Genomic DNA, 12,334 nt, shown 5'->3' with positions numbered 1-12,334 from the left:
GAAAAAATGCATACCAGCATTTGCAGGTTATGCAAGTATTTACAAGTTTTTCAAGCTACCCCACTAAGAAATTCAATAAAAATGCTTTAAATGAATTAAAACTATGCTTGTAGTCTAAATGTAATAATAGTACAATAAAGCATCTATAATATCTTTAGTTTGTATCCATCAGGTCCAAGCTTTGGCTCTGATATACTTCTGCTGATGTTTTCTTTGACTAAAACAAACAATTACAGCTTTTTGCTCAAGCTAGTTTTTAACTTTGTACTATTGAAAAATATTTAATTCTAATGACAGGGTTGCCACGCACTCAGGGAATTAAGGGAAACTCTGGGAATTTTGATTCTTTTTTTTTAAACTTATGGCAGTTTTTAATTTTTCTAACAATTTCAGGGAAATTTTAAGATTTTTAAGAAATCTCAGGGAATTTTTTTATAGATCTAGAATGAGATTTACTTAATCCAGTTTCAAAACTTTGTTTAAAACAGTTATTTTTTTTTATTTTTAAGTGTGTATTTTGAAATTTTTAAGCCTTGTGGCTCGTTCTTCAATGTTCTTAGAATTATCATTGTAATTGTTTGATAAATAATAAAATTTTTAAGGATTTGAAAAAAACTTAGGGAATCTCAGGGAAGTTAAAGGTTACTCAGGGAAGATTTTTTGACCCAAAGAGTGGCAATCCTGTAATGATTTTTGAAGTTAATTCAACTAAGTAAAATTTGGGTAGACTCCATCTTATTAAATATGATTTTGTCCGTGCGAAACCTGGTTTATATTAATTGCTTTACATTGTATTAATATGTATGTCAGGGCTCCAACTGGCTCAGGATAATTCAGGATATTTTAAAGTTATTGAAAATCTCAGGACAGCTATGAATAACTCACAATAGTTATATTTAAATTCCGGCTAACTCAAGATACTGCCTGAAAAACATTTTTTGATGCAAAGGGCTTGAAAAACTGGTGTATGTTTTACCATTATTTTTGATACTTAAGATAGTTTTAAGATTTTTATGAATTGTAGGTCAGTTTTTATACATTTTGAATGAGTTTTAGTTGCAATATTAGTTATTTTATAACCTTTTTTGTTAAAGAACTTGGTTTTTTTATTTTGAAAAGTTAAAAAAAAAACTATGGTTTAAGCAATTTGAATAAACTCAGAATGATGTAAGAATGGCTTTTGGTCACTCAGGATTTTTTTTTGTGACTCAAAAAGTAGCAATCCTGATGTACTTTAAAAAACTTAAGATAAAAACATAAATTTTGAAAACCAAACTTTTATATATATATATATATATATTATAAAGAAAGTATGATAATATCAAACAATGAGCTAAAGCTTTAAAAGTGAATGAAAGATAAATAAGGAAAGTAGCAGTCAGTAGTTCTTTTAATATTCTGTGCAAGGTTTAGTTAATTAAATGAAATGTATTTTACAAACCTTGATTATGAAGTCAATCTACAAATATTCTTTATGATAGTGATTTTGATAAGTTAAATAGTTAATAATTTAAATTAAGCTTTAAAATCAATCAACAAAGTAGTAAAAATAAATTACAATAAAAAATTGTACTTCTAATACTTTCTAAAAAATCCAGGCCTTCTAGTAAATAAAGTTTGTTTCAAACCTTAAATTTCTTAAAGTTTTAGTGGGAACTTAAAAAAAAGCTTTTTAATATCGTATAATTAAAAATAATCAATTGCTTTAGTTTAATCAAAAAAATCTTGTAATTTTTATTTGAAACAATATCTTAATTCAAATTTATTAGTTGTTGTTAATGTTGCTACATACTAAGGCTGATTCTAAATTTTTATGCTCAGCCAATGTTTAAACTTTATTAAGGCTTTTGAAAAACTCAAGCTTTTTTTTACAAAATCTCTGCTTGCCTAAGTGTATTTCCTAAATCTCAGGCTAATTTTTCATAAAATGAGCAAATTGAAATTCTAAAGAAGTTGTGAAAAGTGTGTACTTTCTTTATACAGGGTTGCCAAAAATCCTGGAAAAATTAAAAAAAAAAAGTTTTGAACAAAAATCTTTAAAAAACCTAAACAAATCAATAAAATTTTAAACAATTATTATGTCTAAAGTAATAAAATTTTAATTTGACACAAAAAGTTTATCATATAGATAACTATTTTTTGTTATCATTAAAAGTTTTTTATAAAAAACATTTTTAAAGTAGGTTTGCAGTTTCTTATTCATGTTGTTATACCAGGGTTGCCACTCGGTCAGGAAAAGTCAGGAAATCAGGAAAAGTCAGTAAAAATTTTAAAAAATGACAAAAGTCAGGAAAAGTCAGGAAAAAATGGGGGGTTTTGAAAAAAAGTCAGGAAAAGTCAGGAAATTTGATAAAATTTAAAAAAAAGTAAGATTTTGTCAGTTTCAATTTACAAAATTCCTTTTTTTCCGAACCCTTCAAATGGTAAAACTTAATTAAAAGTCCTTTAAAGTCAGAAAAAATTCCAAAATTTTTCGAGAAATTTACAAAAATATTTAATTTTATTTCCAATAACTTCATCTGGTATAAATTAGTAAAATATCCTTTATAAAACTGCAAAAATTTTCTATTAACATATTGAACAACTACCCTACTTGAACAAGCGGTTTTTGTATGCTTTTTAGTATTGATGATCTGTATCAAGGACACTTCCATAGTGAAACTGTGATATATACACAAAAGTTTATCTAGGATAATTTTAGAATCAAAGTGTTTTTTGATTAAGTAAATAATTGAGTTTGTTATAACTAAGCAGTTAGTTCAGTATTTTATGTAACAAGTTAATGTGTATACTTTACCTCTTTTTAATTTTTTCAAAGTTGTTTAAATTTATAAAATAAGTTATAAGAGAGGTATGTGCCAAGATTAAGTTTACTTATTATTTGTATTTTTTATAAAGTAACTTAAGTTTTTAAAGTGAATAAGAGTATATTTATTTGTTACAAATTTTATACTAAATGATAACAAGAAATATTTTTTACAACATATATATAGTTTACTTTTTTATATCTTTTTTTTACAAATACTTAAGTATATTCTTTTTGAATTGATTTTTAATTTAAGGAATTTATATTAAATAGTTTGGGTAGTATTTTATTAAACTAAGTGAACAATTTTTATAAGTAAAACATGTTTTAAGTAAATACTTTTTATTTTTAGATATTTTTAACTTCTAGGTTGTTTTACAACTTATATGCTAAGTCTGATTTAAGTTTACTTTTTCAGTTAAATAAATAGCTTATTATTGGTAGAGGATAAATTTATATAGTTTCAAGTGTTAGATTACGTATTTTAGAATAAATTTAACTTAAGAGTTTGATTTAGAAAAGTCAGGAAAATTTTGGTAAAATGTCAGGAAAAAGTCAGGAAAAGTCAGGAAATTTTTCTCAGCTTGATCAGTGGCAACCATGTTATACTATTAGGACAGTTTTTTACCATAAGCTTAATTTTACTTTAAAAATAGACCCAGAACTTGCACTTTTACAACCTGGACAAAGTTTTTCAAAAACTTTTGGCAACCCTTTTTATTTAGAAGACTTTATGTAATTTTTATAATATTTTTAAGTATTCAAACTTGTTTTTCTAACAGTATTTTCCAACTTTTGAATCTTTCCAGGATTGCCATATACTCGGGATAAATAAGCTTAGTTACAATATTTTTGAAAAACTCAAGCTAGATTTTCTCAATTTTTAAGATAATTTTCTTGAATAATTTTTTTTATTATTCTTATAGTGTGTTTTTATAATGTAACTTTTTAAATATTTTGGTATTTTTAAGTGTTGTAGCTTAATTAATAATTTTTTTCAGGTTTTGGTCCATAATTTTATTTTTTCAATAGTCTTATATACTCACTCTAGCTAGTTTTTGATCACTCAGGCTAGCTTGACATAACTCAAAGAATGGTAACCCTGGTTGATGCTTTATTACTTTTTACAAATTGCCAAAGTTATATTATTTTGATCTAAAAACTTGAAGTCTAGTAAATTGTGTAATCTGAAGTAATTCATATAAAATATGTTTTTTATTTAAGTAAAGAAAAATATTTATTCTGTCATTTAAAAATATTTTTTATCAGTGCAAAAACAAATCTATTTTCTATACAACATTACTTTTAAATTTTATAACATTTCAAATTAAATTGTAAGTATAAAGTAGTTTAAAATATATCACAAGGCTTACATTCAATTACAAATGCTAAATGCTTTTTTGTCTATACACTACCTTTAAACTTAACATTACTTTAAATATAATTTTTTGTTGTAAAATATTTTAACATTTACTTTAATCTTGCAGTTAATCATATATGCTAAAAACATTAAAAATGGCCCGCATATTTGTGTATGGCACATTGAAGACTGGACTGCCAAACAACCACTTTTTATTGGACAAGAAACTTGGACAGTGTGACTACATTGGTATTGGGACAACCCTGCAAAAATACCCGCTTGTTATCGACTCTCCCTGCTACATACCTTTTATGTTGAACAAAGCTAATGTTGGAAAGGTGATTTGAATTTTTATTTATAATAAAAACATCAAATATTGTATGCATAAATGTCACATGCCCAGGCTAGTTTGAAATTTTGTAAAACTCAAACTGACTGAATTAATTTACTTATTGTGCAAACTCAGGCTAGTTTTTATAAATTTCATTTTATTTAAAATTGTGTCTTTTTATCAAATAATCTAATTTTGATATTTATTTGTAAGCTTGATTAACAATAATTATATATTTTTTCCAATGTCTCCTCTACTCATGCTGACTCAAGCATAGACAAGGGCATAGATTTCAATGAAATTAAAAATAATGATTTTTATTCTTTTTTTTTAACTTTGCTGACTCAACTTTACTTGCAGGTTTTCTAGCTACCCCTAATACCCATTGTAGTAATTGTATTTTGTTACCATTCTTCAAAAAAGTTTCTAATAGAAAACTTACTATCTGTAATGATATGTTTAAATTGTTATTTTAACTGAATATAAGACAAATAGAGGTTAGTCAATACCAATAGTTTGGCAAAACATTGCGGTTAACAACTAAGTTTTACTCTGTGTACACAAAGTCATTAAATGAGGTAAAAATAAAACTTAAATCTATTTGCAGGGTTGCCACTCGGTCAGGAAAAGTCAGGAAATCAGGAAAAGTCAGGAAAAATTTTAAAAAAATACAAAAGTCAGGAAAAAATGGGGGGTTTTGAAAAAAAGTCAGGAAAAGTCAGGAAATTTGATAAAAAAAAAAGAAAATGTCAGATTTTATCAGTTAAAATTTACAAAATTCCTTGTTATCCAAAGCCTTCAAGTGGTAAAAGTTAATTGAAAGTCCTTTAAAGTCAGAAAAAAATTCCAAAATTTTCCGAGAAATTTACAAAAATATTTAATTTTATTTCCAAAGCGTTCAGCTGGTATAAATTAGTAAAATATCCTTTAATAAACTGCAAACTGTTCCTTATATGTCGTTTGTTTATCTATATACATTTATGCTAGGATTTGCTAAAAAAATGTTTCTTTTTTCAGACAAGCTGTGTTTATAAGGTAATAATACAAGTATTTTGCTGATAGGGCTGTTTATTACAAACATCAATCATACACAGATGGTTGAAGTGATGTACTGGAAGTTTGATGATAGAATTCAGCAAAAAACTATTGTTTATAACCTGTATTAAAGTTAGATTGGAAGCTTTATATAGTTTAAAGTGTTAGATTATGTATTTTAGAATAAGTTTAATTTAAGAGCTTGATTTAGAAAAGTCAGGAAAGTTTTAGTAAAAAGTCAGGAAAAGTCAGGAAAATTTTCTTAGCTTGATGAGTGGCAACCATGTATTTGTCAGTCCTACAGAGCATTGTAAAGTTTTCTTACAAGAATCGAGTTGAAATATATATTACCTGAATGTTTTTTGAGAATCAATGCATACTCTTTTTGACGTCATAGCCAATGTGGAATACTTTCGAAACCTGTAGGGTGTAAAAATGGTTGATGAAGACTTATAGTTTCAAAAAATATGCCAGTTTCCACAAATAGGATATTGCTCATCATTTATTCATATTGTACAACATTTTTGTGCCAAAAAGAAAAAAATCTAATAAACCATATGATATGAACACTATGCCAGAATCTTGTAATACTAACAGACTAGATTCATATGTAGAAGCAATAGTTATTTGTTTAATTACTAAACAAATGATGGTAAGTAACAACTCAACTGTTGTATACTTCAATGATGGGTATGTAATGAGTGGAGTTGGCAATTTTGTGATTCAATCTATCACAATTAATGGAAAGCAACGAACTTTACTAACCATGACAGTTTTTACAGAGTCTTGTGAAAGCTTAGCTGAGTTTGAGAAACCAAAAATAAAAGTATTATCAACTGTCACAGGCTACAAATGTTTTGCAAAAGTCATAGTTGAAAATGTAAATTCTATAATGACTGATAGCACTGCCCATAATCTAAAAGTGTTTGACTCTGTTTGCCATTTGGTCATATTTTAATATCTCCTGAAGTGTCTGAGGTTATTAAAATACTAATAGACAAGTATCAGATCATTATAAAAGCATTGATGTTTCATACTTTTGTTCAACTCAAACAAAATGCTGTATAAATAATTGTTTTATTTCTACAAATGAGTTTCAAATCTTGTATACATTAGAAAAACCAAAAAAAAAAACCTATTTATTAAGACACTAAATTTGAAAGCTATTAACTCCATCTGACAGATTGAAAATAATACATACATGTTAAACTTAAAAAGATTGAAAACAAGTTTTGTTAAATTGTAGGTGGAGATAGATATTTATTAAAATGTTAATTTAGGGACCTATAAAGCTCAAAAACTTTGATTGCTTATTTATTATAACTTACATTATATTTCTTAAAAAGGTATAAAGAATTGGTAGCTTAATCACTAATCTAAGATAAAAGATTTTAAATTCTATTTTATCCCCTAATGGCTTTATTTTCTATTGTTTTGTTTTGAATGTATTATGCTCCATTACTTTTATTAACATTAAAAGTAATGGAGCATATTATTGTTGAAGTACTAAACTTTATATTTATTCTTTTAAAAATTTATTTTACAAACTAAGTTTCGGTCAAAGACCTCTTCAGTGCTTAAATAAATCTAAAAAAAGATATGTGACAGTCATGGAAAATAGCAATTGAACAATTAAAATAAGATAAAAACAAAATATTACTGAAAATTTTTACTTAAGAAACTAAACAAATCAAATTTTAATCTTAAGATTGAGTTTTAGTAGAAGTTTAAATTTTTAGCTAAGTTTTAAAATCAATATAACAACAATACTAACAATAATCAAAGCTGTATGTAGCTTTCATTTTTCTTCTAGATAATTTACAGACTAAACATTGCTTAAGTAAAAGAGTAATTAATTAAATGAGTTTAAAATTTAATTGAAATTGGTGAAGCTTATTTTAATTGTGACGTAATTATTGAAAATTTGAACAATCTTGTGCTTTTAATCGTTATTAAAATTTAAATTTCCGCTCAAATGCTTTATATGAAATATAAATAATAATAATAATAATAATAATACTTAATTAATAAATTAATTAATTAATTAATTAATAAATAAAAATTAATAATAATAATAGTACTAAACTTTATTTTAGATCAAGTATTAATTTTTATCAAATAAATATTAAAATTATGTAGCTGTTTAAATTTTTTTGTCATAGCAAAACCAAAGTTTAAAACATTCTAACAATAGTTAAATTTTAACAAGAAATTACTTTTTTGGTTGTATTTTAACTAATACAAAAAGGGTTGCCCAAAACCTGTAAAAACCTTGAATTTGAGAAATTCTGAAAAAAAAAACTAGAAAAACCTGAAATTTTAAACAAATTTTAAACTTTTGTTTAAAATGAAGTTATGTTTTTTATACTGTATGCAAAAAAATACACCATATAAGATAGATTTTTTTGGTATCATTGAAAAAATTATTTGTTATAAAATACTTTAAAATTCTCATTACAGTATCTTTTCAATATTTTGATACTATTTTAGACATTTTTTTTTAATTTAACATATACTAAAGATGGGCTAAAAAATTGTACTTACAGAAACCTTGAAGAAATTCAGAAAACCTGGAAGAAACTTTCAAAAATCTTTGACAACCTTGTAAATAAATAATGCATTTTGATAAGGAAAATAAAGTTATTTTTTTCAGTTTGTTTGATAAGTTAATTTATACCTTAATATAAAATTTTGTTTCGTAAAATAATTAATTGTTTAGATTTAGTGATAAGTTCTAAAGTTAATATTTTTTATTTCTTAATAAACTTATCTTTAGAATGAAGATTAATATTTTTGACTAGAAATTAGTTTTATAAACAGATATTCATATCAACCAACTTGAAAAATATTTTTTTGATAAACTTTTGAATTACCTAAATTAAGTGTCAAAATAACTTAGGTCACTAATAAATACATTTTTGTTAAAATATGAATTAATTTTTGTATATAATTTGTATATTACTTGTATTGTTTACTAACCATGAGTAATCTGTAAATTGTTAATAGTAATTATGAATACACCACACATAAATATTTTATATAACCTACATGTGTTCCTTTATATAAATGTAATATGAGTTTTTATTTTTCAGAATATCAAAGGAGAGGTCTACAGAGTCGATGAAGAAATGCTAAAAATATTAGATGATCTTGAAAATCATCCTGTGTAAGTTTGCAAAAAAGTATTACAAAACTATGAAATAACGATTATTAAAACTCGAAATTTGAGTGTGAATTATTAACAAATATTGAAATTGTCAATAAATAGATAAGGTGGAAAGCTTTTTTTCTTGAATTTATTTAAAGCTGTGTATATCTATCTATTCGTGTTATTTTTGAAATCAATTGTTATAGAAAAAGTAGAAAACTTCAAAATTAATCACTTTATACAGTTGTTTAAGAACTATATTATTCTTATATTAGCCTACAAGTTTTAAGTTGATTTAGATAAATATATGATTGTAAATACATGATAATAATTGCTCAATATGTCAACTTTTAGGATAAAGTTAAATGTTTTAATAAATAATAACTTTAAAAATACAGTTTTTTTTTTTTAAAGATCTAAAATTTATACAAGGTTTCTTAATGTTTTTATTTTTTTAATAAATTTTTATGCTCATTGTAAATTTTTACCATAACTAAGAATCAATGAAAATAAAATATATTTTATGCTTGAACATAATTTTTAAATCTCCTACCTAACCTTTATTCTTAAAATTTGACATAGTGTATAATTATTATTTTTTCACTATTTTTAAATAATATGCGTATGAATAGCAGAACTTTGGTCCAGACAGAATTTTGATATTTTAATATTCATAGCTTTTACAAACGAATAAACCTTGGAGTTGTAATTAAAAAGACTTGTATACTAATTATTATTCTTAAAAATAACGTATTTAATAATAATTTTATGGTGTTATTGTTACAGACGAATAGATTTGGAGGGTATAATGGAATATGTTTATATTGATATTAGTTTAAATTGATAATAGTATTTTAATGGTGCTGTTATTACAGCTTGTACAAGAGAATAGATTTGGAGGGTTTAATAAAATATACTTATATTGATATTAGTTTATTTGATAATAATACTTAATGGTGCTATTATTACAGCTTGTACAAGCGAATAGACTTGGAGGTTATCATGGAAAAAACAGACGAGCAACTAAATTGTCAATGCTACGTTCTTCACGATTTCAAAGATTCAATGTTGTCGTTGGAAAGGTTGTCAACTTAAATGATTTTTCTATAAAACATTTATTATATTGTTGGTTAAATTGTGTTTTTGGTGCAGTACAGAGGGTGTTATATTTCAATAATAATAATTCAACATTTCAACCGACTATATCATTATAAAATGTTTTGAAGGTTGGGATTTACACTTTAGGCAAATAAATGTTTTTTTACTCCACTTGTTTATGACGTAATAACTACCCAAAAACTTTTTTTTAGTTGTTAGCAATGTTCAACTATAAATTTAATAAAAAGTTTTACCAACATTTCTATACAAAACTAAAACTTTCTCCCATGTCTAATTGTAAAGGCTACATTTGACGCAGATGAATATTTTAACTTATTTATGTCATAATAAATATTAGAATTCCTTTTCTCGTGTTTATAGCTATTTACAACGTTTAATTAACTTTTTAATGTAAAACCTACATCAAAATGTTTAAACAAATTAATAACTTACTTTATCATATTTCATTGTTGCCATTAGAAATTATACATCTTTCATAAACTCAATTTATTTAATTTTCTCTAATAATGATGCAAATACCTCGTGTCTCTATAACTTAATAATTATTTAAATGTTCTGCATTATCTTTAGTACCATTACCAAAACGAAAACTTTACCAAGTTCCTAAAAATTAAAAGTTGGAAACAAAGTTTAAAGTCAATATTTCATACTTCTTTCGAGTACAATTTAATTTACCAACATTATTATTACGTAGTAGTTGTCAGTTAACATTGTTAGTAGTGTTTATAAATTTTTCTTAGTTTAGTAATTTGTACTGATGAGCGACAATCTATTTTTCATGCAAAAACTAAAGGACTATTAGTTTATTAAATTTTCTAATATATATAAATATTTTTATTTAACACTTTATTTTTTTTAATACTAATAACGTAATAACTATTTAAAAGGTTGAGTTGTTACGAGGAGACTCATTCAATTAGGGAAATTTATATAATGTATTTAGACTTTTAAATTAACTGGTTTTACACCTCATTTTTATCTATTATGACGTAATAATTGTAGGTTGAGTTGTTACGAGGAGACGCATTCAATTAGGGAAATTTATATAATGTATTTAGACTTTTAAATTAACTGGTTTTACACCTCATTTTTATCTATTATGACGTAATAATTGTAGGTTGAGTTGTTACGAGGAGACGCATTCAATAAGGTACATTCCGAAAGCGCAACGTAAAACTCAGATAGACCTCTTCAGAAGCGTCAAGAAAAATTTCCCTAATTAAGTTAAGATTATAATAATATTTTATGTTAAGTATAACATTAAATTTATAAATTTAATCAGTAAAACTAATCAATTAACAAATTGAAATTTAAAGAATATAAACATACAGCATAATCGAAATATAAATAATTGTTATGAATTTGAAATTTTTTGTATGTATCTTTGTCAAGAAATGTTTCAACTAAGTTTGTTTTTTTGATAACTTAACTTTTCTTAAAAATATAACTTTCAAAGTTTAGGTTTAAAATTACAATTACAAGTTCTTTCTGTAAAAACTGCAATACTATTCTAATAATTCATCCGGCTGCCTGCATTTAAATATTCACTTTACGTATATTTTTATTTAAAACTTTAAGTTAGATAAAGTACTGCCTAGATTTTAAGAGCTGATATAAACAATGTTTGTAATAAGAGCTGATATATATAATGTTTTTAATAAGAGCTGATATAAACAATGTTTGAATAAGAGCTGATATAAACAATGTTTGTAATAAGAGCTGATATGAATAATGTTTGAATAAGAGCTGATATATATAGTGTTTTTAATAAGAGCTGATATGAATAATGTTTGAATAAGAGCTGATATATATAGTGTTTTTAATAAGAGCTGATATAAACAATGTTTGTAAAAAGAGCTGATATATATAGTGTTTTTAATAAGAGCTGATATAAACAATGTTTGTAAAAAGAGCTGATATATATAGTGTTTTTAATAAGAGCTGATATAAACAATGTTTGTAATAAGAGCTGATATATATAGTGTTTTTTGTAAAAGAGCTGATATATATAGTGTTTTTAATAAGAGCTAATATATATAGTGTTTGTAATAAGAGCTGATATAAATAAATATTTTTGATTTTCCTGTGAATATGATGTTTTTAAACTCAGTTAAAGTTATAACACTTTCAATGTAATTAAATGTTTTTTAGCATATTTTTTTATAAAACAAGCTTATTTAGTTTGTAGCTAAACATTAAATTGTTTTTTTTTTGTTATAAATGTAAAATAAAAACAATGAAAAACTGTTTTTTTTTAGGAAACTTTTTTTATTTTAAACAAAATATAAATTAGTTTAAAAAAAAGTATAATTTCTAAAACATAACAAATATACTTTTAAGCAGAAAATCAATATTTAATGCTTACTTTAACTATAAGCTGCTCACTGTATATCAGTTGATTTATATTGATTTTTTTGTTTGAATACGAAATAGAGTACAAATAAAAAGAAAACAATTTTACTACAATTAATTTTTTGAAGGTTTTTAAATTTAAAACTAAAATAATGTTTAAAATACTTGAAAAAAAAAGTGAAA

At 24.2% G+C, this 12,334-nt stretch overlaps 1 protein-coding gene across 1 annotated transcript; it reads left to right on the top strand.

The window, feature by feature from the left end:
• The first annotated feature begins 4,297 nt into the window (after nt 1–4,297).
• Nucleotides 4,298–11,877, top strand: LOC145844111 (putative gamma-glutamylcyclotransferase CG2811). The gene is made up of 4 exons (XM_082951462.1): nt 4,298–4,504; nt 8,625–8,698; nt 9,652–9,762; nt 10,917–11,877. The coding sequence occupies exons 1-4, from the start codon at nt 4,304–4,306 to the stop codon at nt 11,020–11,022; spliced, it is 492 nt and encodes a 163-aa protein (XP_082807588.1). The 5' UTR covers nt 4,298–4,303; the 3' UTR covers nt 11,023–11,877.
• The last annotated feature ends 457 nt before the right edge of the window (nt 11,878–12,334 follow it).

The sequence above is a fragment of the Thalia democratica genome, chromosome 9, assembly GCF_965202585.1.
Source record: "Thalia democratica chromosome 9, ktThaDemo2.hap1.1, whole genome shotgun sequence".
Lineage (NCBI taxonomy): Eukaryota > Metazoa > Chordata > Thaliacea > Salpida > Salpidae > Thalia > Thalia democratica.
The sequence above is the reverse complement of the archived record's forward strand: the minus strand, read 5'-3'. Positions and strand labels throughout refer to the sequence as shown.

Bases quoted from the DNA above. Each gene is read 5' to 3' on its own strand.
- LOC145844111 (XM_082951462.1), top strand. From the start codon at position 4,304: ATGCTAAAAACATTAAAAATGGCCCGCATATTTGTGTATGGCACATTG. The intron at 4,505-8,624 runs GTGATTTGAATT...TTTATTTTTCAG, and splicing joins ACAAAGCTAATGTTGGAAAG to AATATCAAAGGAGAGGTCTA. The intron at 8,699-9,651 runs GTAAGTTTGCAA...CTATTATTACAG, and splicing joins GATCTTGAAAATCATCCTGT to CTTGTACAAGCGAATAGACT.